Source organism: Calonectris borealis, chromosome 2, assembly GCF_964195595.1.
Source record: "Calonectris borealis chromosome 2, bCalBor7.hap1.2, whole genome shotgun sequence".
Lineage (NCBI taxonomy): Eukaryota > Metazoa > Chordata > Aves > Procellariiformes > Procellariidae > Calonectris > Calonectris borealis.
Window position 1 is genome coordinate 65,041 of NC_134313.1, and position 26,324 is coordinate 91,364.

Sequence of the window (26,324 nt, forward strand, 5' to 3'; positions counted from 1 at the left end):
GAAAACGCCCTAATTTGCATAATTCCGTTCTTTGCATATTTGAGCAATAATTGCTCTTTAACCAATATTGGTTAATTATAGGTTACAATAATTTATTCTCACCATTATTCTGATCAGCAGTTACTCCGAGTTAGAATAGCAACTACTAGTATATGAAGGCATGACGGTCTGGTAAGAAAAAAAATATAAAAATAACAAGTATTAGCACTGGTGCAACAATATTAAATGGAATACTCGTTGGCTGCAATTAATTAATTCCTTGTATTTTATATCATTATTTAATTGGATAACATTATATTATTTAAATAGCCTAATTAAATAGTTTAATATTATAAAATACAGTGAATGAATGGCTTGCACCCAAAGAGTGTTCAATTTACAACTGCTGCAGGAAAAATGAAAAAGGAGAAAAAGTGCAAAAACCAAGGGACTGACACAAAAGGAAAGTGTAATTACTAATGTAAATCAGGATTTCAGATTATGAATTAGAAACCTAATTAGGAGTACTTTAATTACCATAACTACAATAAGAGATTATTTCAATAAAACTTCCTTCTATTTAATAAAACTTCCTTCTATTTAATAAAACTTCCTTCTATTTAATAAAATTAAATAAAAAGATACTATTATAATAAACTACTCCCAGTTAGTATTCTATTTCTACTTCATAATTGGAAATTTTTATTATGATAATGCTGCTTGAGCATTGTTAATGCATACGTTTGACATTGCTATTATTAAATAAATAACAGGCATTACTGCTGCCCAATTAGTGTTCTACATGTTTTTAAAATTCAATTTAACTTTTTATTGATCAAATTGAATTTGTACTATTTTTATTTTAGCTCTACTTGGGAGTAATTAGTACCTGTGTTCCGCCCCTGCCCCCCCCCACCCCCCGGGCCAAAAAAGCTACATTTAAATTTAGGCAGTCATGACTCACTGTTAGTTTTCTTTTACTTTTATTTTAAATCTCAATCTTTTAATGTTATGTTAGTTCTGGTTAGGAATCATTACTGCCTGTGATTTTTTTTAATACGTACATTTATACATAATCATTATTTAATGATTCATTTTTATTTCTCTTTATTTAAAAATCTAAAGCTTCAATTACTATTTTGGTTCTAAGCGGGAGTCATTATTGCCTCTGAACTTACTTATGGGTGTGTTATAATTTAAGCATTAAATACTATTGGTAAGTTTCCAATTCTATTTGTTTTACAATCTAAAACCCTCTTATTTTGTTTTTGATTCGGAGTTATTAATGACTGCAATTTATTTAATAATGGCTACCTTTAAATTTAGCTATTAATGACTCCCAATTAGTTTTCTATCTTTAGCACTTAAGAAAGATTTCTAAATTATTAATTTTTTTCATTACAATACAGATTGGGAATAATTACTGCCTGGTTCGTTAAGTAATATTAACTAGATTTGTTTCTTTACAGGTATTACTCCCGATTAGTGCTCTATTATTTATATTCTGCTATTTGTAATTTTATTATATAAATTGGGAGTAATGACTGTCTGTAAAGTTTTAAATAATAGCTAGAGTAGATTATAGGCGTTTTTTACTCCCAAAGACTGTTGTAGTTACCGTTATTTAAGATTTATTTCTAAATATTTTAAGGTAAATAAGCAGTAAAAATTAAAATAATAGAAACCAAGGACTTTAGAATTCGCAGGAAAAACAACCAGAGCACCTCAACATGACCAGAAATTGGATGAGTGCTACAGTCCAGCTCAGACACTCGATGATTTTGCATTTCGGCTCCAAAGATTGAAGCTCCACAGAGAGTGACCCCTCCAAGCAAGCAGTTTGGCCTTTACCCATCACCTGGTCTCCTCCAGCTCTGCCACCCATTTTCTTCGTGAACCCCAGATTCCCGGGGGAGCAACCACAGGCGGGGCAGGTAACACCGCAACATCAAACTGCTGGCTGCATGGCTGCACCCAGCCACCACTGCTACGCCAACGGGAGCCTCCAGCCAGCGCCGCGCCACCCGCCCGAGCGCCTGCGGCCCCCTGACCGCTGGGCCTGCCAGTGATGTGTCCAACGAAACCTGTGACGTGGCTGAGACTGCAGCAACGCCACAGAAACGAATGCAAGCCATGGTAAGGACAGACACGTCGCAGCAGGTATGATACTGATGTAGAAACACCATGCTAGCTTTATTTCAAAGGCGGAACACACACGTGCACGCACACGCACAGAGCGCAAAGAATTTTATTCTACACAAGACACACATCCCTCCGTAGCACATTCACAACTCTTTTCATGGCAACGTCAACTCTGTGATTTGGATTCCTGGGCGGAAAACGAGCACGCTCTGCATGCTGCGGTGCGCCTTTGCCTTCCAAACCTAGTATTTAATAGCTAGGAATATATGTTTAAAAGATAAAGTAACTGATCACATCTGAAGCCATGGTCAGTAAAAATGGCAAATAATTATCCATTTCTCTTCGCATCATAACTGTGGCTGGATGATATGTATCACTAAAGTACAAAAAGTTTGCTTCAAGGCCCTAACCCTAACAACCTGAACGCAAACCCCTAACGCTAATGGTGCCTTAACCCCTAATCCCAACCGTAACCTTAATGATCCTAACCTTAAGAACCTGGGGCTATCTGGATAGCAGCAGGGCCCCAGCCGGAATCCAGAAGAGCTTGGTGAAGGGCCTGAGGCACTCGGAAGGGCAGCAGGATACCGCCTGGGTGTTGGCAAAGGCCCCAGGGCACTGGAGAGAAGCAGGGCCCTCCAGTGCACCAGCAAAGCTCAGCCAAAGCCCCAGGGCTCTCTGGAGGGCAGCAGGGCCCGCCCAGGCCCCAGCAAAGCTCGCTGAGTGCCAAGGGGAGCTCTGGAGGGCAGCAAAGCCCCTTACCAGCCCTGGCAAAGCCCACCGAAGGCCCCTGGGCACTCTGGAGAGAAGCAGAGCCCCATCCGGGCGCCGGTGAAGTGCAGCAAAGTCCCTGGGGCGCTCTGGAGGGCAGCAGGGTCCCTTACCAGCCCCAGCAGAGTGCACCGAAGGCTCCTGGGGCACTCGGAAGGGCAGCAGGGTCATGCCTGTTCTCTGACAACACCCACCAAGGGTCTGGGGGCTTGCTGGAGAGCAGCAGGGACCCTTACAGGCCCCACCAAAGCCCAACAAAATTCCCGGGGCTCTCTAGAGGGCAGCGGGGCGCCTTACCAGCCCTGGGAAAGCCTGCTGAAGGCCTCAGGGCACTCCAGAGAGAAGCAGGGCCATGACAAGGCACGAGGAAGGCTCGGCCAAGGCCCTGGGGCTCTCTAGAGGGCAGCCGGGCCCTTCCCAGCACCCGGCAAAAGCCCCAGGGAACTCTGGAGGCAACGAGGGCTCTGCCGGAGCCCCAGCAAAGCCCAGTGAAGGGCCTGGGGCACTTGGACGGGCAGCGGGGCCATGCCTGTTCTCTTGCAGTGCCTAGGAAGGGCCCCAGGGCTCTCTGGAAGGAAGCAGGGATCTGCCCGGGCATTGGCAAAGCCTGGCAAATGCCTAGCGGAATGTAGCAGGGTCCTACCCAGGCCCCAGCCCCGACAAAGCCTGGCAAAGGCCCCAGGGAATTCTGGAGGGAACCGGGGCAATGCCTGGGCCCCAGCAAATCCAAGCGAAAGCCCCAGAACTCTCTGGAGGGCAGCAGGGCCCTGACCAGACCCCAGCAAAGTCCAGGGAAGACCCAGGGTTCTCTGGAGGGCAGCAGGGACCTTGCTGGGCTCCAGCAAAGCCTGGCAAAGGCCCCGGGGCACACTGGGGGGAAGCAGGGCTTTTCCTAGCACAAGGCAAAGTCCGGCGAAGACACCAGGGCACTCTGCAGGGTAGAGGGACCCCTTACCAGTCCCTGCAAAGCTCAGCGAAGACTCGGAGCACTCTGGCAGGCAGCAGGACCCCTTGCAGGCCATGGCAAAGCCCAGCAAAGTCTCCAGCACTTTCTGGAGGGAAGCATGGCCCTGCCCACACCCTGGCAAAATCTGGTGAATGCACCGGGGCTCTCTGAAAGGCAGAAGAGCTCTAGCCAGGCCCTGGCAAAGCCTGGCAAAAGACCCAGGGAAATCTGGAGGGCAGCAGGGCCACCTCCGAGCCCCAACAAAGCCCAGCAAAGACCCTGGAGCAATCTGGAGGGCAGCAGGGCCCTACCCAGGTGTCTACAAACCAGGCGAATGCACCAGGGCACTCTGAAAAGTGGCAGGGCCCTTTGCCTCAATAAAGCCAGCTAAGACCGTGGGGCTCTCTTCAATGGTGTGAATGCAGGGGCAGCAGTGGGTTCGAAGTGCCCCGCAAACATCCTTTCCTGGCACGTGACCGATGCGTGTGCAGACGGTCCCTTGGGCAATGCCACGTGCTGTTTTGCTTCTCTCCACCCTCTCCTCCTGCGGTGAGGACATGCATAGCAACGAGCCCTGATAGGAGGGTCCCCATCACTGCCAACAGCAGTGGTGCTCTGACATGGCAGAGTTGCCCTCCAAAAAGCTCCAGAGGCTTTGCTGGGCTCTGCAGGGACCCGTGATGGGCCCTAATTACCCTCCAGAGTGCCCTGGGGGCCTTATCCAGGCTTTGCCAGGGCCCATGTGGGGCCCTGATTACCCTCCAGAGTGCCCCAGGACCATAGCTGGGCTCTCCAGGGGCCTTTGCAGGGCCCTAATTAGCCACCAGAGTGCCCTGGGGCCTTATCTGGGCTTTGCTGGGGCCCACTGGCGGCGCCTGCTGCCCTCCAGAGGTCCCCTCATTCCAGAAGTCTAAAAAGAATAACTTTTAAGAACAAATTCATTTCTGTAGATATTCTGGAGGGTCATATAGGCTACATTTATTATCATCCATAGTTTCATCTTCCTCCAACATAGGCAAGAGACTGAAAATATAATGACGAGGATCAGTCCAGTTCCAGTTTTCCGCTCTTGATGTTTGGTCTGTGTCATTTTCCCATTGAGGCAGCTCCACAAGGGAGATTTCTGCAGATAACTCTCCTGGTTTGTCAGTAATGCTACTGTTGCAAAAATTCCCTTCATCGTAAGTCCATGGGGCCTGATGGGATGCACCCCAGAGTACGGAAGGAGCTAGCGGATGTTACGGCAGGACCCCTCTCAATCATCTACCAATGGTCTTGGGAGTCTGGGGAGGTCCCCACTGTCTGGAAGCTAGCCAACGTTACTCCAATTTACAAGAAGGGCATGAGGGAAGACGCAGAAAACTAGACCTGTTAGTTTGACCTCAGTACCTGGAAAAATTATGGAGAAGATCATTTTGGGGGCCATTGAAAGACATTTAATGACCAATGCAATCATCAGGCACAGTCAACATATTCAGAGAGGGAAAGTCCTGTTTATCTAATTTGATACCCTTCTATGACAAGGCCACCCACCTAGTGGATGAAGGGAAGGCAGGGGATGTAGTTTTTCTGGCATTTTGATACCGTCCCTCACAGCATCCTTTTGGACAAGTTGTGTAACCGTGAGATGAGCAGGTACATGGTGTGCTGGGTGAAGAACTGGCTGGGCAGCAGGGCGCAGAGGGTTGTAGTGAATGGGGCGACATCTGGCTGGCGACTGGTCACCAGCGGTGTTCCTCAGGGCTCCATTCTAAGACCATTCTATTCAATATTTTTATCCATGATCTGGATGCAGGAGTTGAATGCACCGTTAGCAAATTTTCTGATGATACCAAACTGGGAGGTGCTGTTGACTCTCTCAAGGGACATGAGGCCTTGCAGAGGGATCTAGGTAGATTGGAGCATTGGGCAATCATCAATGGCATGACATTTAACAAGAGCAAATGCCAGATTCTGCACTCGAGGCGGAGTAACTCTGGACACAAGTATAAACTGGGAGAGGAGTGGCTGGAGAGCAGCCCTGCAGAAAGGGATCTGGGGGTGCTGGCTGGCAGCAGGCTCAACAGGAGCCAGCAGTGTGCCCTGGCACCAAGAGGGCAAAGCGCGTCCTGGGGTCCATCAAACACAGCATAACCAGCTGGTCAAGAGAGGAGATTATCCCGCTGTATTCAGCGTTGGTGCGGCCTCACCTCGAGTACTATGTGCATTTCTGGGCCCCACCATTTAAGAAGGATGTGAAGGTACTCAAATGGGTCCAGAGGAAGGCAACCAAGCTGGTGGCAGGGCTGGAAGGCATGTCCTGTGAGGAGCGGCTAAGGACTCTGGGTTTGTCTAGTTTGGAGAAGGGGAGGCTGAGGGACGACCTCATTGCTCTCTGCAGCTTCCTGAGGAGGGGAAGCGGAGAGGGAGGTGCTGGTCTCTTCTCCCTGGTATCTGGTGATAGGATCATAGAATCATAGAATAGTTTGGGTTGGAAGGGATCTTTAAAGGTCATCTAGTCCAACCCCCCTGCCGTGGGCAGGGATGTCTTCAACTAGATCAGGTTGCTCAGAGCCCCGTCCAACCTGACCTTGAATGTTCCCAGGGATGGGGCATCCACCACCTCTGTGGGCAACCTGTGTTTCACCACTCTCATTGTAAAAAATTTCTTCCTTGTATCTAGTCTAAATCTACCCTCTTTTAGTTTAAAACCTTCCCCCTTGTCCTGTCGCAACAGGCCCTGCTAAAAAGTTTGCCGCCATCTTTCTTATAAGTCCCCTTTGAGTACAGATAAGCTGCAGTAAGCCTTCTCTTCTCCAGGCTCAATAACCCCAACTCTCTCAGCCTTTCTTCATAGGAGAGGTGTTCCATCCCCCTCATCATTTTTGTGGCCCTCCTCTGGACCCGCTCCAACAGGTCCATGTCTTTCTTGTGCTGAGGGCTCCAGAGCTGGACACAGCACTCCAGGTGGGGTCTCATCAGAGCAGAGTAGAGGGGCACAATCTCCCTCGACCTGCTGGCCACACTGCTTTGGATGCAGCCCAGGATGCGGTTGGCTGCCTGGGCTGCGAGTGCACATTGTCAGCTCATGTCCAGCTTTTCATCCACCAGTACCCTCAAGTCCTTCTCGGCAGGGCTGCCCTCAATCCCTTCATCCCCCAGCCTGTACTGATAGCGGGGGTTGCCCTGACCCAGGTGCAGAACCTCATGAGGTTCACACGGGCCCACTTCTCGAGCTTGTCCAGGTCCCTCTGGATGGCTTCCCATCCCTCAGGCGTGTCGACCGCACCACTCAGCTTGGTGTTGTCTGCAAACCTGCTGAGGGTGCACTCGATCCCACTGTCTATGTCATTGATGAAGATATTAAACAGTACTGGTCCCAATATGGACCCCTGCGGGACACCACTCGTCACCGATCTCCATCTGGACATTGAGCTGTTGACCACTACCCTCTGGATGCGACCATCCAACCAATTCCTCACCCACCGGCCAGTCCACCCATCAAATCCCTACCTTTCCAGTTTAGAGAGAAGGATATTGTGGGGGACCGTGTCAAAGGCCTTACAGAGGTCCAGATAGCCCTTCCCATGTCCACTGGTGTAGGATGCGTGGAAATGGTTCAAAGCGGTGTCAGGGGAAGTTTAGGCTTGATACTAGGAAGCATTTCTTTACAGGGAGAGTAGTCAAACACTGGGGCAGGCTTCCTAGAGAGGTGTTCAATGCCCCATGCCTGTCAGTGTTTAAGAGGCATTTGGACAATGCCCTTAACAACCTGCTTTAACTTTTGGTCAGCCCTGAATTGGTCAGGCAGTTGGACTGGATGATCATTGTAGGTCCTTTCCAATTGAAAATACGCTATTCTATTCATAAATGTGGAAAATGCTGCATATAGTTTGTATCACCTTCTGCATATCATCCTGCTATCTGGGTATCTGTTGTTGCCACAAGACCAAAGCAGCAGGTGTAAATGGCACGTGGATTGTTCTGCAGCAAGCTGACCAGGTTCCAGTCCCGGCCCTATAAGTTTTTGTCGGAGAGGTGCATGAAAACTGGGAGCAGTAGCAATAGCTGGTGCAGAAGCCAAAGCCAAGGCAGGAGAAGCTGTAGTGGGATAAGCAGGTAGAGCTGCTAGCTGAGGGTAAATTCCAGAATGTAAAGAGTTCTTATTTTTCCCATTCATTTGGCGAGTTTTATTTATCTTACGCTCTGGAGGGGAATGTTTTCTTTGATACCTGTAATTATCCCAGATATACCAATAATCCATTTGTGATGTGAACCACTCTTCCAATTGCTAGTGCAAATACCTCAGCTTAATATTATCAAAAGAACTGGATCGTGGCCACATTTGGTCTGTGTCACCAAAGGTGGTCACTTCCAGCCAGTTTCCCTAACATAATTCTATAGCTCGGGCTTTTAACAACCCAGCTTTCCCATCAATAGATTTCCAGTGTTGCAACAATTCATCTACCTCTTCACTACACTTTGTCCTCCTCCCATTATGACAAAAAATCACCTCCTTACTGCCAAACAAGATCCACGCTCCGCTACCCCTGTGCCCGAGTATCTCGAGGTGAACTTGCCCACAGGCTGGCAGTGCAGATCATCTGGGTCCGGGCAGTAGTGAGACACTGGATCAGGCAAGTTAGCCGAGTCCCATCTGGGCCACCAAACTGTCACGACAATTTCACAACTGGCCCGTGCCGACCGAGCAGAGAGGCTAGGACGCAAAGTATAGAATTACAAGTGTAATTGTGTGCATGAGGTGTGCCATTCAAATTGGGGCACCCTGAATAGGTGTCGCTAACTTCTATTTTTCACTTGAAACAGCCAATGATGAGGTTTTCTGTTTTCAGTTTTTACTTTCCCAGATACTTTTTCTGTTCTTCCAGATAAAGCAACCAATAGCTGTTGCCAATTCCTACTTTCTCAGGATGTTTTCCACTTTTTTGACTATTTTTCAGCTTTCCAGATGATCAGTTTGTTGTTGCAGTTTCTTTTTGCGCTTATTGAGAGTATCTCAGGATATCTCGGGTAACTTAGCTGCCTTCAAGGATACCAGTTTGTCGTGGTTTAACCTGGCAGGCAGCCAAACCCCACGCAGCCGCTCACTCACTCCCCCCCCGCAGTGGGACGGGAGAGAATCGGAAGGGTAAGAGTGAGAAAAACTCGTGGGTTGAGATAAAGACAGTTTAAATAGAACAGAAAAGGGAAAATAATGACAATAAATAATGATAGAATATACAAAATGAGTGATGCACAATACAATTGCTCACCACCCGCGCTGACCGATAACCAAGTAGTGATCGGTACTTCCTGGATCACGCCTACCCCTCATACACTGAGCATGACGTCACACGGTATGGAATACCCCGTTGGCCAGCTGGGCCGGCTGTCCTGACTATGCTCCCTCCCATCTTGTGCACCTAGCTCAGTCAGTAGGCACGGGAGCTGTCCTTGGACTAGGAGGGCACTTAGCAACAACTGAAAACATCAGTGTGTTATCAACATTCTCCTCGTACTAAATCCAAAACACAGCACTAGGAGGAAATTTAACCCTATCCCAGCCGAAACCAGGACACAGTTGCACTAGCCAAGTTCCCAGGCTAGCAGTTCCCAGGCTGGCAGGCCTCTTCTGTCTGTATTTTAGCAGACATTTTCTTCTGTTGGTATTTTTCCTGTTAGATCGCCTTTATGGCTTCTCCCATCAAGGGGACTACAGAGATAAGACAGCTGTGGGGCACAAGAAAGTCCTCAGCGGGCATCATGATGGGAGTAGGGAGGTCCTGAGGGGGACAGAGGGACAAAATAAGGCTCAGAGCAAAAGTGGGGGCCTCAGGAGGGCGACTGAGAGAACAAGAGGAGTTCAAGGGGGGCTGTGCCAAAGACTACACGTCCTGTCATGGTGTGCAATGTTCTGTGGCATCCTGGAAGCCCAGTGACTGAAATCTACATCTCCTGGCATGCCGCATAAAACAGAATTGCAGACTGGCAGCTCAGTGGTGGAAGACTATGTCTCTCAGCATGCCGCATAGAACAAAATGGCCGACTGGAAGTTCAGTGCCAGGAGACTTCATCTCCTGGCATGCTGAGCATAACAAAATGGCTGACCGGATAGCCTGTGCCAGAAGGTTCTCTCTCCCAGCATGCAGCATAGAACAGTATGGCCAGCCGGAAGCCCAGTGTCGAAAGACTACACCTCCTGGCATCCTGAGGAGAAGAACATGGATGTTCATGTTACTGCCAATCAAAATCAGAGTACGATAATGAGAAATAAGAAAAAATCTAAAAAGACCGTCTCCCCACGCCTCCTTTCCCAGGCTCAACTTCACTCCCGACTTCTCCACCTCCTCCCCCCAAGCGGCGCAGGGGGACAGGGAATGGGGGTTGCAGTCAGTTCATAACACCTTGTCTCTGCTGCTCCTTCCTCCTCACACTTTTCCCCTGCTCCAGCGTGGTGGGATCCCGCCCACGGGAGACAGTCCTTCACAAACGTCTCCAATGTGCGTCCTTTTCATGGGCTGCAGTTCTTCATAAACTGCTCCAGCATGGGTCCTTTCCATGGGGTGCAGTCCTTCAGGAATGGACTGCTCCAGCGTGGGTCCCCCGCGAGGCCACAGGTCCTGCCAGAAGACCTGCTCCTGCTCTCCGCAGAGCCACAGCTCCTGCCAGGAGCCTGCTCCCCCACGGGCTCTCCATGGGGCCACAGCTTCCTTCAGGCACATTCACCTGCTCTGGCTGCAGGGTGGAATCTCTTTCTCTGTGGACCTCCATGGGCTGCAGGGGGACAACCTGCCTCACCATGGTCTTCACCACGGGCTGCAGGGGAATGTCTGCTCCGGCACATGGAGCACCTCCTCCTCCCCCATCTTCACTGACCTTCGTGTCTGCAGAGTTGTTTCTCTCACATACTCTCACTCCCCTCTCTCAGCTGCTGTTGCACAGTGTTTTTTACCTCTTCTTAAATATGTTATCACAGAGGCGCTACCACCATTGCTGATGGGCTCAGCTTTGGCCAGTGGCAGGTCCTTGGGGCCATCTGGAACTGGCTCCATCCGACACGGGGCCAGTGTCTGGTGTCTTCCCACGGAAGCCAATCCTGCAGCCCCCCCCCCCCCCAAAACCTTGCCACGTAAACCCTATACAAGAGTGCTCTAATTTTTCAGGAAACCACCTACAAATCAGTAAAATCTGAAGCTGTAAAATTGAAATTAGAAAAGAAAAATTTCACTTTCACACATTTTTATGTGAAACTATCAACCACTGCAAAAAGCAACCAAAGGAAGTAGTGTATTCTCCATTATTATTGTATTCAAGTTTAGATGCCTTTCTAGAAAGTTGTACTTCAGTCACAAATAGCCAGGTTATGTGAATAAGTAAACCAGTGAAATTCCATGCCCTGTACCACAGAGGTGCCAAGTTTATACTGTTATACACCTAGAGAAACAAAATTTCTCATGGGCAAGGATCAGCTCGTTTTCCCTGCAAAATGCAGGAAGTGCCTCCCAAACTATTAATTTCCTTTCCGAAACAAGAAACCCCTCCATAAATAAGGACTGCGTTTGCAAAAATCCCTTCTAGCATCTGACTTACAAATGTCACAAACATTCCCATATACACACACCCCTTCCTAACTTTGTGGGACTTGGGACTGCTTGCCAACCTGTTGGAAAGAAAACCCAAATATAAGGACCAGAAATGTTTCAGTAGATACTGGCACCTAATTCCGAAGGAGGACCATGTCTTAAGTCATACCTTTTCCTTCAGCACATCCTAAAAGCTAGCTGAGGCTGTTTCCCTATTAATATAGTGGCCGCTGTAAATCATATTCTTATAAGCCAGACTGCCTTTGTGTTTCTGCTTAACTGATGCCAGTGGGTAACAGAGCATGTCACAGTCAGGCCTCACAAGCTGGGTACTGAAACGGCTCCGAGAATCTCACTGCAGAGCTGCTCTTGTGACTTTGCATGTTTCATCACCATGGACACGCACAGCCTACAAACACCAGCATTCTTCAGAGATCACAATTTGTCTGTCAGCCAATGCTGTCCAGTAAACCAGGAACAGCAAGCCAGAAGCAGCTATTTGGAAAATCTGTAAAGACCACAGGAGCAGGAAAGGTCAGTGCTTTTTAAAAAAAACACATTTTGTATAATACCAACTTTAGCAAGGCCTGTTTTTTCCATGCGGATCTAGTCATTTCTCTTAACATTCATACAGCTCTGCAATTGCCTTTCCCCCAAAACTACACAATTAGTATTAACTCAGTTCAGCTACTTGTCTGCTTTGACACCCTTCTAGCTCTTCAAGTCTGTTTCCCAAAACACAACTGCACTGATTTCTATGCAGATTCTCTCTCCCTATACCCGCTCTACTTGTGATGCAGCTGCCACATTCCCAGCTTGGAACCTGTTCTGCTATTACTATGACAGGCGATTGTAGTATATTTATCCTATTTTGTTCACCTACCTACTTGAATTTTGCATATTTTCTTTAAAAAGGGCCACCAGTTGTATTAGGATACTGTAACTTTTAGTTACAAATGTTCATTAAAACCATTAGACTTACCAGACTTCTCTCCAGTTCTAAATCCTTGATGGCATTGTTCCTCTTTCGAATAAGTAGTTTAGAAATTCAGCACACAAAGTACTATTCAATCCTTTATTTTCCGATTATGTCTGCAAGAATCATTAACACTGATGCATTTTCCTTCCATTAGTATCTGTTGTGGACTTAACTATGCATCACATTGCAGATATCTCAGCAGTTTTAGAGCATAATGTTCAGTTTTCAGATGTAAAATAAGTGGAGGTTTATACTCTTCACTGGGTAAAAAACTGGCTGGGCGGCCGAGCCCAGAGAGTTGTGGTCAACGGAGTTAAATCCAGTTGGCGGCCGGTCACGAGCGGTGTTCCCCAGGGCTCAGTACTGGGGCCGGTCCTGTTCAATATCTTTATCAACGATCTGGATGAGGGGATCGAGTGCTCCCTCAGTCAGTTTGCAGATGACACCAAGTTGGGCGGGAGTGTTGATCTGCTGGAGGGTGGGAAGGCTCTGCAGAGGGACCTGGACAGGCTGGATCGATGGGCTGAGGCCAATGTATGAGGTTCAACAAGGCCAAGTGCCGGGTCCTGCACTTGGGCCACAACAACCCCAGGCAACGCTACAGGCTTGGGGAAGAGTGGCTGGAAAGTGCCCGGAGGAAAAGGACCTGGGGGTGCTGGTCGGCAGCCGGCTGAACACGAGCCGGCAGTGTGCCCAGGTGGCCAAGGAGGCCAATGGCATCCTGGCCTGTATCAGAAGTAGTGTGGCCAGCAGGAGCAGGGAGGTGATCGTGCCCCTGTACTCGGCACTGGTGAGGCCGCACCTCGAATCCTGTGTTCAGTTTTGGGCCCCTCACCACAAGAAGGACATGGAGGTGCTGGAGCGTGTCCAGAGGAGGGCAACGAAGCTGGTGAAGGGCCTGGAGCACAAGTCTGATGGGGAGCGGCTGAGGGAACTGGGGGTGTTCAGCCTGGAGAAGAGGAGGCTGAGGGGAGATCTCATCGCGCTCTACAACTACCTGAAAGGAGGTTGTAGCGAGGTGGGTGTTGGTCTCTTCTGCCAAGTAACAGCGATAGGACGAGAGGAAATGGCCTCAAGTTGCGCCAAGGGATTTTTAGATTGGACATTAGGAGAAATTTCTTTACTGAAAGAGTGGTCAGGCCTTGGAACAGGCTGCCCAGGGAAGTGGTGGAGTCACCATCCCTGGAGGTATTTAAAAGACGTGTAGATGAGGCGCTTAGGGACATGGTGTAGTGGGCATGGTGTGTTGGGTTGACGGTTGGACTCGATGTTCTTAGAGGTCTTTTCCAACCTGTATGATTCTATGATTCTATGTGATACTGTGGGGGTGGGGGGTGCCATTGCTACTGCGTTCATTTCGCTCCTTCCTCTCCCAGTTTATGGGAGAGCTGTTTACCAGATCAGGCAACTCCTAAGGGAATGCGTAATGCTGGGGAGGGTGGAAGACAGGATAACTGGAACAGGGTAACTGGCTGTATGCACTAACACTAGCACCCGCTCAGCACTGGTGAGGCCACACCTGTAGCATGTCGAGTTCTGGGCTCCGCAGTACAAGAGAGACATGTGGCTACTAGAGAGAGTCCAACGAAGGGCCACGAAGATGATTAAGGGACTGGAGCATCTCTCATCTAAGGAAAGGCTGAGAGAGCTGGGGCTATTTAGCCTGGAGAAGAGAAGGCAAGGGGGGATCTTATTAATGTATATCGATACCTGAAAGGAGGGTGCAAAGAGGACAGAGCAGGCTCTTTTCATAGAATCACAGAATCATTTAGGTTGGAAAAGATCTTTAAGAACATTGAGTCCAACCGTTAACCTAGCACTGCCAAGTCCACCACTAAACCATGTCCCTAAGCACCATATCTACATGTCTTTTAAATACCTCCAAGGATGATGACTCAACCACTTCCCTGGGCAGCCTGTTCCAGTGCTTGACAACTCCTTCAGTGAAGAAATTTTTCCTAATGTCCAATCTAAACCTCCCCTGGCACAACTTGAGGCTGTTTCCTTTCATCCTATCACTTGTCACTTGGGAAAAGAGACCGGCATCCACCTTGCTACAACCTCCTTTCAGGTAGTTGTAGAGAGCGATAACGTCAGCCTCCTTTTCTCCAGGCTAAACAACCCCAGTTCCTTGAGCCGCTCCTCATTGGACTTGGGCTCTAGACCCTTCACCAGCTTCACTGCCCTTCTATGGACATGCTCCAGCACCTCCATGTCCTTCTTGTAGTGAGGGGCCCAGAACTGAACACAGGATTCGAGGTGCGGCCTCACCAGTGCCGAGTACAGGGGGATGATCACGTCCCTAGTCCTGCTGGCCACACTATTCCTGATACAGGCCAGGATGCATTGGCCTTCTTGGCCACCTGGGCACACTGCCGGCTCATGTTCAGCCGGCTGTCGACCAGCACCCCCAGGTCCTTTTCCTCCGGGCACTTTCCAGCCACTCTTCCCCAAGCCTGTAGCGTTGCCTGGGCTTGTTGTGGCCCAAGTGCAGGACCCGGCACTTGGCCTTGTTGAACGTCATACATTGGCCTTGGCCATCGATCCAGCCTGTCCAGGTCCCTCTGCAGAGCCTTCCTGCCCTCAAGCAGATCAACACTCCCGCCCCACTTGGTGTTGTCTGCAAAGTTACCGACGGTGCACTCGTTCACCTCGTCGAGATCATTGATAAAGATATTAAACTGAACTGGCCCCAATACTGAGCCCTGGGGAACACCAGTTGTGACCGGCCGCCAACTGGATTTAACTTATTCACCACAACTCTTTGGGCTGGCCATCCAGCCAGTTTTTTACCCAGTGAAGAGTACGCCTGTCCAAGCCATGAGCAGCCAGTTTCTCCAGGACAATGCTGTGAGAAACGGTGCCAAAGGTTTACTAAAGTCTAGGTAGACAACATCCACAGCCTTTCCCTCATCCACTAAGCGGGTCACCTTGTCATAGAAGGAGATCAGGTTAGTGGAGCAGGACCTGCTTTTCATAAACCCATGCTGACTGGGCCTGATAACTTGGTTGTCCTGTATATGCCACGTGATGGCACTCAAGATGATCTGCTCCATAACCTTCCCCGGCACTGAGGTTAGACTGACAGGCCTGTAGTTCCCTGGATCTTCCTTCTGGCCATTCTTGTAGATGGGCGTCACATTTGCTAACTTCCAGTCAACGGGGACGTCCCTGGTTAGCCAGGACTACTGAGAAATGATGGAAAGTGGCTTGGTGAGCACTTCCACCAGGTCCCTCAGTACCCTTTGGTGGATCCCATCCAGCCCCATAGACTTGTGTGTCTAAGTGGTGTAGCAGATCGCTAATCATTTCCCCTTGGATTATGGGGACTTCATTCTGCTCCCCGTCCCTGTCTTCCAGCTCAGGGGGTTGGGTCTTATCATTAAAGACTGAGTCTTACTATTAAAGACTGAGACAAAGAAGGCATTAAATACCTCAGCCTTTTCCTCATCCTTTGTCACTACATTTCCCCCCACACCCAATAAAGGATGGAGATTCTCCTTAGCCCTCCTTTTGTTGCCAACATATTTATAGAAACATTTTTTATTGTATTTTATGGCAGTAGCCAGATTAAATTCTAGCTGGGCTTTGGCCCTTCTGATTTTCTCCCTGCATAACCTCACAACATCCTTGTAGTCCTCCTTAGTTGCCTGCCCCTTCTTCCAAAGATCATAAACTCTCCTTTTTTTTCCAGAGCCAGCCAAAACTTTCTGTTCAGCCAGGCCGGCCGTCTTTCCCAGCGGCTCGTCTTCCGGCACATGGGGACAGCTCCTGTGCCGTTAAGATTTCCTTCTTGGAGAATGTCCAGACGTCCTGGACTCTTTCGCCCTTCAGGACCGCCTCCCAAGGGACTCTGTCAGCCAGTCTCATAAACAGATGAAAGTCTGCCCTCTAGAAATCCAAGGTGGCAGTTAGAATCATAGAATTGTAGAATAGTTTCGGTTGGAAGGGACCTTTAAAGGTCATCTAGTCCAACCCCCCTGCCGTGGGCAGGGACATCTTCAGCCAGATCAGGTTGCTCAGAGCCCTGTCCAACCTGACCTTGAATGTTCCCGGGGGTGGGGCATCCACCACCTCTGTGGGCAACCTGTGCCTGTGTTTCACCACCCTCAGCGTAAAAACCTCTTCCTTGTATCTAGTCTAAATCTACCCTCTTTTAGTTTAAAACCATTCCCCCTTGTCCTGTCACAACAGGCCCTGCTAAAAAGTCTGTTCCCATCTTTCTTATAAGCCCCCTTTAAGTACTGATAGGCTGCAGTAAGGTCTCCCTGAAGCCTTCTCCAGGCTCAGTAACCCCAACTCTCTCAGCCTTTCTTCATAGGAGGCGTGTTCCATCCCTCTCATCACTTTCACGGCCCTCCTCTGGACTTGCTGCAACAGGTCCATGTCTTTCTTGTGGTGATGGCTCCAGAGCTGGACACAGCACTGCAGGTGGGGTCTCACGAGAGCAGAGTAGAGGGGCAGAGTAATCTCCCTTGACCTGCTGGCCACACTTCTTTTGATGCAGCCCAGGATACGGTTGGCCGCCTGGGCTGCGAGCACACGTTGTCGGCTCATGTCCAGCTTTTCACCCACCAGTACCCCCAAGTCCTCCTCGGCAGGGCTGCCCTCAATCCCTTCATCCCCCAGCCTGTACTGATAGCGGGGGTTGCCTTGACCCAGGGGCAGGACCTTGCACTTGGCCTTGTTGAACCTCATGAGGTTCACACGGGCCCACTTCTCAAGCTTGTCCAGGTCCCTCTGGATGGCATCCCATCCCTCCGGCGTGTCAGCCGCACCACTCAGCTTGGTGTTGTCTGCAAACTTGCTGAGGGTGCCCTCGATCCCACTGTCTATGTCATTGATGAAGATATTGAACAGTACCGGTCCAATACTGGACCCCTGCAGGACATCACTCGTCACCGATCTCCATCTGGACATTGAGCCGTTGACCATTACCCTCTGGATGCGACCATCCAACCAATTCCTCACCCAGCAGCCAGTCCACCCATCAAATTCATAGCTCTCCAGTTTAGAGAGAGGTATGTTGTGGGGGACCGTGTCAGAGGCCTTACAGTTCTGCTAACCCCACTCCTTCCTTCTCTGAGAATCGAAAACGTGATTGCTATGCCCCAGATGGCCTCCAACCATCACATCACCCACAAGTCCTTTTCTATTCGCAAACAACAGGTCCAGCGGGGCGCCTTCCCTAGTTGGCTCACTCACCAGCTGTGTCAGGAATTTATCTTCCACACACTCTAGCAACCTCCTAGACCGTTTCCTCTCTGCTTTATTGTATTTCCAGCAGACATCTGGTAAGTTGAAGTCCCCCACGAGAACAAGGGCTAGCGATTGGGAGACTCCTCCCAGCTGCTAATAGAATATGTCATCTGCCTCTTCATCCTGGTTGGGTGGTCTGTAATAGACTCCCACCATGATACCTGCCTTGTTGGCCTTCCGCCTGATTCTTACGCATAAAGACTCAACCCTGTCGTCACCATCAGTAAGCTATAGACAGTCAAAACACTCCCTGACATACAGGGCTACTCCACTGCCTCTCTTTCCTTGCCTATCCCCTCTGAAGAGTTTATAGCCATCCATTGCAGCACTCCAGTTGTGCGAGTCATCCCACCATGTTTCCGTGATGGCCACTATATCATGGTTTTCCTGATGCACAATGGCTTCCAGCTCCTCCTGTTTGTGGCCCATGCTGCGTGCACTGGTGTAGATGCGCTTCAGTTGGGCTATTGATCCCGCCACCTTTTGGGGGCGAGAAGCCCTGATTCCTATGTGACCATTCTCAGGTGCTTCTGTGGTTTCTAACACATCAATAACCCTTGCGTCTTTGCTGCCACATGGCTGCCACATCCCCTACCTCCACTGAGACGGCAGACCGAAGGACCTCGCCAGCACACCGTCCCTCAAACATTGGCGTGCTGGCCCCAGGGTTATCGCTAATGAGCCTGGTTTTATCCCCTTTCCCCTTCAAATCTAGTTTAAAGCTCTTTCAATAAGCTCTGCTAACTCTTGTGCAAAGATCCTTTTCCTCCTTTAGGTCAAGTGTACCCCGTTTGTTGCCAGAAGGCCTGGTGTCGTGTGAACCAAACCATCATCAACCCAAAATTCTACCGGTGACACCAGGCTCGGAGCCAGGTATTGATCTGCTGGCTCTTCCTGTTTCTTCCCTTGTCACTCCCTGCAACTGGAAGGATAGAGGAGAATTCAGTGGTGCCCAGTGATGGGACCAGAGGCAATGGGCACAAACTGAGACACAGGAGGTTACACTTGAACATCAGGAAACAGTTTTTTACCGTGAGGATGACTGAGCACTGGAACAAGTTGCCCAGAAAGGTTGTGGAGTTTCCCTCCCTGGAGATACTTAAAAGCTGTCTGGACATGATCCTGGGCAGCCTGCTCTAGGTGGCCCTGCTTGAGCAGAGGGGTTGGACCAGATGGCCTCCAGAGGTTCCTTCCAACCTCAACTGTTCTGTGATTCTGTGAACTTAACACTAGACAGACATGGTCTTGCTAGCCCTCATACCATAAAATTACAGCTAGCTTTCCAAACAGTTCTTCCATACCAATATTAAAAAGCTCCACCAAGCACTTCTGAAGTTGTAGAGAAAGCAGCAGGCCACAAGAATGAGGTCAACACTGCAAATATTAGCAAGAAGCCAGTTCCTGAGGGTTTATGACTTCATGGTAAGCCAGCGAAAGGATAATGTGATCTCTACCGTGCAAAAGCACAGGCTTGGCTGAAACTTCTGTATATGTCTTGATTCCCTTGGTAGGGCTGCAAAACCCAGAGGAACTGGAAGGAAGGCTATCAGCCGTAGTGTTGATGTCAACCTATGTATGCTCTAATAGTCACTGAGGACGTACCTCTTAGGGGCAAGCGTGTACTTCATGTAGGGTGCCAGGATTCTGTAAAATTCAGGTGTCGTATGCTTGGGTAGTATTCAGGGGTGCTTTTTTTAGCCTCCATCAAACCACTGGTTAATGAGGGACAGAATGGTTTGGGCCAAAGTCTGGGCCCACACTAGTCTCAGGAGACACAAAGAGCATGCCAGGTGAAGCAGCCTCATCAGCCCTCATTCACTACAGTAAAGGAAAGAGCTATGATCCCGTCTTCTACCGCTACTGTATTGGTTTGACCCATTTTGTGAAGTGTGGATAGATCCAAGGGAATCCTCTATGACCAGCTTTCTATCCAGGTCTCTACCCATGGAACGTCAGAGGCCTCAACTCAAGCAAGGGACTGAGGGAGGATATAGCTCTCCACATCTCAGGGTGCTGGGAGTGACTGGTGCCTCTCACTCGTGCTGGGGCCGGGGCAGGGGGAGATGGCCAGCAGGAGGTGTGCGCTTGTGGAGGATCTGTGTTGCCAAAAGAGCTGCAGGAGGAGGTCAGGAGATTGCAGCATCAGAGATAACAAGAAAGAGATTGACTGGATCTTCTGAGACCCTGCAGCTTCAAGAGCCCAAATCCCCAGCTGTACTGAGTCTGAGCTTATCTGGTTGGGAGATGGAGACTCCCTGGTGACAATCACAGGCAGGAATCCTGTGTCTTCCAGCAGCAGGAGGCAGGTGCCTGCTCCACCTGCAGCTCTGCAATCACAGAACAGGTTGAGTGCCCTGGAAGCAGACCAGGGTCTGGGAGCTCCCCCAGGAAGCATCTGAGCTGGCTGAGCCTGAGCCGCAGGTGATTGTAGTGGGAAAGGGCTCCCTCCTGCAGGGGACGTAGACCTGCTGTCTACGGAGGTTTGCTGCTCTTTGGGAGCTGTCCAGAGGCTGCCAAATCCTGTCTGTCTCCCGGACTATTACACCCTGCGGCTTTTCCACATGGGCAACAATGTTATTGTCAGGGGAGACCTGGAGCCTATCGAGCAAGACTACCGGGCTCTAGGGGCAAGGGTCGGGAGGATGGGGGGCAGGTGGTTTTCTCCTCTGTCTTGCTGGTGAGGGGAAAGGGCTTGAGTAGAAGTGGAGTTATCCTGTGGGTCAACATCTGGTTGCGCAGCTGGTGTCAAGAATAGGGGAATGGTTTTTATGACCATAGGATCCTCTTTGAAGATCAAGAACTGATAGAAAGAGAGAGGATATACAACACAAAGTGGGCAAAAGCATCTTTGCCAACAGGCTGGTGGCACTGTTCTCCTCTGCTGAGGAGAACTTTGAACTAGCAACAAAGCAGGAAAGATGATAACAATCAAATGAGGAAGCGGTGGACTAAGTTTGCAAGCAAAAGGTGCCGGGTGAAGTGGATAGGGGAGACCTTCTGGTCAACAACTCAGTGCTGAAGGGGCACAACCTCAATCATATGGACATAAATAAGGGGGTACTTATAGGACAGCATGATGGAGGAAGCTCTTTCACCTCTTCTAGGAAATCAGCACAGCTGGGTAGCTCTCTGAAGTGCCTGTACATTACTGCATGGAGCATGGGGAACAAATGAGAAATTAAAGAGCACGTGTGCATCTGCAGATGTAAATCTCATTGAGAGTTGGTGAGAGAGACATGGTGGGTTAGCTTGCTTACAAGATCAGAGTGCTGCTACAGGCTCCTGCTTACAAACAAGGAAGTACTGGTTTGGGATGTGAAAGCTGGGGATAGCCTTGGCTGCAGTAACCACAAGATGACGGAATTCAGGATCCTGAGAAAAGGGAACAATGCAAATAGTAGGATCACAATCCTACTATTGTACTCCTACTTAGGAGAGTAGGGTTTGAGCTATTCAGGGATCTGCTTGGAAGAATCCCATGGGAGATGGTCCTGGAGAGGAGTCCAAGAGAGCTGGTTGGTTTTCAAGGAGCACTTCCTCCAATCTCAAGAATGGTCCATCCCAATAAGCAAAAAAGTCAAACAACGGTGGCAGAAGGCCTACAGCAAAGACCAAGATGCTTCTTACAGAACTCAAATATAAAAATGAAGCATACAAGAGGTGGAAGCAGGATCACGCAGCCCAGGAGGAATACAAAGATACCGTCTGAGTGTGCAGGAATGGTGTTAAGAAAGCCAAAGCCCATCTGGAATTGAATATTGCAAAGGATGTGAATGGCAACAAGAAGGGCTTCTACAGGTATATGAGCAGCAAAAAGACGACTAGGGAAACATGGCCTCTTAGTTGAAAGGGGCAGGGGACCTAGTGACAAAGGATGCCAAAAAGGCTGAGCTACTCAGTGCATTCTTTGCATTGGTCTTTACTGGTAAGACTGACCTTCCAGAATGCCAAGTCCCTGAGGCCAGGGAGAAAGTCTGGAGCAAGGAAGACTTGCCCTCAGTGGAAGAGGATCAGGTTAGGGAACATTTAAACAAAACGGACATACACAGTTCTATTGGACCTGACAGGATGAACAGGATGAAAGAGAAAACTTTTTTACTGTGAGGGTGGTCAAACACTCGGAAGAGGTTGCCTAGGGGGGGTTGTAGAGTCTCCATCCTCAGATATATCCAAAATCTGACGGGACACAGTCTTAAGCAACCTGCTCTGGTTAACCCTGCTTTGAGCAAGAGGCAGGACTAGACAATCTCTTGAGGTCCCTTCCAGCCTCAGCTATTTGCTGGTTCTGTGAATCTGTCCTATCAGTGGTGAATGAATAACGCAGACCGCGTGGGATGTATCAGACGAGAATTCTTACGCGCATAGTGTGAAGTGGTGTCTGTACACAATGCAGACGAGCTGAAGCAGCATGCATGCTGGGAAGGCATTTCCAGTCAAAGACAAAAGGATGTGGCATAGTGCTTCCACTGCAAACCGCTCCTGCTGCCCCCCAGTATGGATGTGATCTGCCCACCCAAAAAGCCCCTGAAACCTTGAGAGTTTAAAAATAAAACCAGGTCATTGTATTTGACCTGCTATGCAGTGCTTTTTCACATACCTACCAGAGGCAATAAATATATAGTCTATTGCAGAAACACAAGTAGATTATCTATGATAATATTGTGCTTTGCAGTCATTTGACCAGTATAAATAGGAAGTGACACAGCAGAAGGAGAAGCCTCTCATTCTGCCTTAATTAAACTGTCTTTATTAAAGGACTGTTGCCTTCTCAGCAAGAGGGGACCCAGACAGAACAACTCCTAACAGCACAAAAAAAACAAGGCATCAGCTTGGATACTGATGTACTCTGACAGAGCCGTATCTTTCTCATAATAGAGTAAAATATTTTGCCTTAATTTGGCCAAAACACCAAAACAAATTTCAGGTTACTCACCTATAACAAAGCCAAAATAGAACACTGATAAAGCAGCCCAGATGAATAATCTCCAAATGAATAATCCAGCATGGTATCAACAGATGCTGAATTGATGTTCAGCCCATAACGTTCTGACCTATCTCCCACCCACCCTCTCTGAGGGAAGAATGCAGTCCTAGGCAACTGGGAAGATCACATCTGCATGGCACATTCAACATTCTATCAAAATCCATGGTACACATTCCGTGGCTGGATCTGGGAGGATGTTTCTTTAACCATTATCCCCTTTATGGTAATTCTTTCACTCTCTCTGTATTCATAAATATTTAGTTATCTGTGTCATATCTCAAATGACATCATAGTGAAGATGATGTCCAAGAAGATACCAGTTCATGTTACCTCAGGCAGTGGAAGGATAAGAACGGGTCACTCTCCAAAGTGAGTAAATACCTTGATTAATCATTGAAACCCTAGGTTGCAACAGTTCCTTTTCTGCTCTCATTTCGTAAGAGAGATTCGTAAGACAAAACTTTCTAAATCCAGGAAAAGGATGCAGCTGTCTCTTCAAATATAAATACAGGAATCTAACTTTGATGGAGGAAGGGGGCTTAATCTGTACTACTATCCATAACATTTTCTATAGGTAGCTTCCAGTCCAGCATGATGACTTAGCAGTTATATTTTAGAATTTGCTTTATGAATTTGTAAGTTTCAGGCATGCCTCTGTTAGCACTTCAGTACTTACTTGCTGCTGAATTTTTATGGACAAGATCTACTGCCTACAGAAAGACAGTACACAATGTACAGCCGTAATAATTCGCCAGTGGAATTTGACTTTGTACTCCAAACTACAGAAATAAAACAACATTGTACAACAAAAAAGAAATCTAAAAAGATGTGTATTTTTAGATTAGCAGAACTACTTCTTCTCAGTTAACTAGGAATATAAAATGCAAATACACATATGTGCACATGTGCTTCAACTCAAGACATAGGCCAGACATGAAAAATTTTAGGTCAAACATTTTAGCTGCCAGAATAATCAGTTGAAAACATAAGAACATAAGAGGGCGTGACGGGGGAAAACTGTAATGGTCATGTGGCATAAATGCTCACTTAGAATTTGTAATTTTTCATTCTGTTACAGTTTGCCAGAGTTTGATAGCCCCACTGTGGAATATGGCATCCAAGACAAAGCAGATTAAACAAGACATCATGCGTGCTGGGAAAAATAAGCAAGGAGTAAGAACCAAGAATGGAGATATATCCAAAGGAATAAGTGACATGGAAATACTTGTCAAAGAGAGGAAATCGTACTTGCAGAAGGAATACAAGATTCTCACGGAACATATGAACACATACATGGGAAGAGTGGAGCATTTCCTGCAGGAAAATAAATTCCTAGAAAAGGAAGCCCAACGGAATCAGGAAGAGAGCAACGCTTACCTCTCTTACATAACAAAACACAGCCAGAAGTGCCAGAATCTGATAATTACGTTAAATGACCAGAATCGCACTGATCTGTCTCAAGTCTGGACGCAGAAAGAGAAGCTAATCTCACAGTATACAGAAAAAGAGAAGGAGGTAAGGAGGTCTCTGATGAATATGGAGACAAAGTACTCTCTTATGAACAAGGAGGTTGAAGACCTGCAGCCTTTCAAAGATCCATCTGTTCAGCTGAAAAAGATTAAAGAGCTGGAGAAGGAATTGTTGGTCACAAAGATACAGCATTCAGATGAAATGCGCAAAATCAAGAGCAGATTTCTGCAGGCCAAGGCTGACCGTGAGATGGACGTTCATCAGAAGATCCAGATTCTCGCCAAGAGAGCAGAAGAAGCAGCGATACAATCTCTAATTCAGTATATCAAACAAGTAAAAGCAGAGAATTGGCATCTGCGCCAGGAATTGCTCAGACTCATCCAATACTCAAAAATCCTTATAGAAACCAAAGTTCAACTGAGAGAGCAGCAGCAGCAGCTTCTTCGGGAGAACCAATACACTCAGGACATGGCACACATGCGCCACTGGTTACACCAGCATAAGGCACACAATGCAAATGGTGAAACCTACAGCTCTCGCAGCCCATTCAGATGTGTCCATTAACCTAAAAAAACACTTCTCCACTCCTCACTCATGCCAACATATTAGCAGACGTAGTTGGATTGTCAACTGTTGCCACTATTAGTTAGGTAACAGAGTATAGAGAAGTAAATGTTCTGTGGCTGGATGAAAGGATTGATTTACACAGCTCATGCTCAGCATGTAATCCAGACAACAGATTTTAAAAGTAACTTCAGCTTTAACTTTCATGACATCTGTATTAAGATACTTGAAACTGCAATCCCTTCATGTCCCAAAATAAACAATGACATTTTCTCTTTGAGATCAGACTTTATGTTTCATTAATTAGTAAGTTTCCATGGGCAAATTCTATTCTTAGACATGGTGAGCCAAGCTCTAAGTTATTTTTCACTGCAAACTACATCTACTGATACTATAGTATGAACCAATGTAGGCCAGCTCTTACGTTCAGCAACGTTAATGTTCCCAAATCTTCTACATGGCAAAGACTTCATTTTACCTTCTGCTAGTCTCCAAAGGAGAGAAAATAAATATGCAAGCAACCAATTCCTTTAAACAATATAAGCAGTTGAGGTATTTGAGCTTTGGTCATAACTACCAATAAAATATATTCACTGAATATATTCATATTAATTTTTACCTTCTTCTCATTCTTTTCTTGCTTTACTGTTTCACTTGAGAAGCAAGAGGTAAAGAGTTCTGTTTCTAATAGACTGCAGCTACAGTCACTTTCCAAGTTGAATACTTCTGGATTTTGATTACCTCATGAACGACACCAGAGGTCACCCTTCCTCTAAGTTTTAACATTCACACAAGGACATTTAACATTCACCAGAAGCAGACCTTAATTGAGATTGGAAGAAACCTCAAAGGAGGGAGGGTCAACCAGAGCAGGGCCACTTTCAGTGGCTTTTGAGTATCTCCAAGGATGGAGACTCCACAGCCTCTCTGTGCAGCCTGTTCCAGTGTTTGACCACACTCACGGTAAAAAAAGTTTTTTCTTACATTTAAATGGAATTTCAATTCCATGACAAATTTCAATTTCAGAACAGTCTGGCTCTGTCTTCCCCACTGCTCTGCCTGATATTTAAACACAGTAGTAAGATCCCCTGCACTTTCTCCAGGCTAAACAATCCCAGCCCTCAGCCTCTTCCTGTATCACAGATGCTCTAAGCCCTAATCATCTCTGTGGCCCTTTGCGGGACGCAATCCTGTATGTCTGTGTCTGTCTTATACTGGGGAGCCCAGACCGTACAAGATACTCTAGGTGTGGTCTCTCAGTGCTGAGTAAAAGGGAAGGATCGCCTCCCTCAAACAGCTGGCAAGGCTCTTCCTAGAGCAGCCCAGGACGATCTTCACCACCTTTGCTGTAAGAGCACAGTTGCTGGTTCATGGTCAACCTGGTGACCACCAGGACCTCCAGGTCCTTTCCCGCCAAGCTGTCTTCTAGCCTGATAGCTGCCAGCCTGTACTGCTCCATGGGATTATTCCTCCCCAGATGCAGGACTTGGCATCCAGTGATGAAGTTCACAAGGTTCCTGTTGGCCCGTTTCTCCAGCCTGACAGGGTCCCTCTCAATAGTAGCACAACCATCTGCTCTGTCAACCACTCCTCCTTCTTTTTTATCATCTGCAAACTTGCTGAGGCTTCACTCCAGCCCACCATCCAGCTGATTAATGAAGAAGCTAA

The 26,324-nt window shown here is 48.0% G+C and overlaps 1 protein-coding gene across 3 annotated transcripts; it reads left to right on the plus strand.

The window, feature by feature from the left end:
• Nucleotides 1-1,680: 1,680 nt before the first annotated feature.
• CCDC166 (coiled-coil domain containing 166) lies at nucleotides 1,681-24,936 on the plus strand. Of its 3 annotated transcripts, none has more exons than XM_075140966.1 (2): nucleotides 1,681-2,139; nucleotides 23,701-24,936. In XM_075140966.1, the coding sequence occupies exon 2, from the start codon at nucleotides 23,733-23,735 to the stop codon at nucleotides 24,654-24,656; it is 924 nt and encodes a 307-aa protein (XP_074997067.1). In that variant the 5' UTR covers nucleotides 1,681-2,139; nucleotides 23,701-23,732; the 3' UTR covers nucleotides 24,657-24,936. The 3 variants fall into 3 exon arrangements, with proteins under 3 accessions (XP_074997067.1, XP_074997068.1, XP_074997069.1); XM_075140967.1 differs by lacking the exon at nucleotides 1,681-2,139 and adding an exon at nucleotides 11,850-11,934; XM_075140968.1 differs by lacking the exon at nucleotides 1,681-2,139 and adding an exon at nucleotides 22,925-22,991.
• Nucleotides 24,937-26,324: the final 1,388 nt, after the last annotated feature.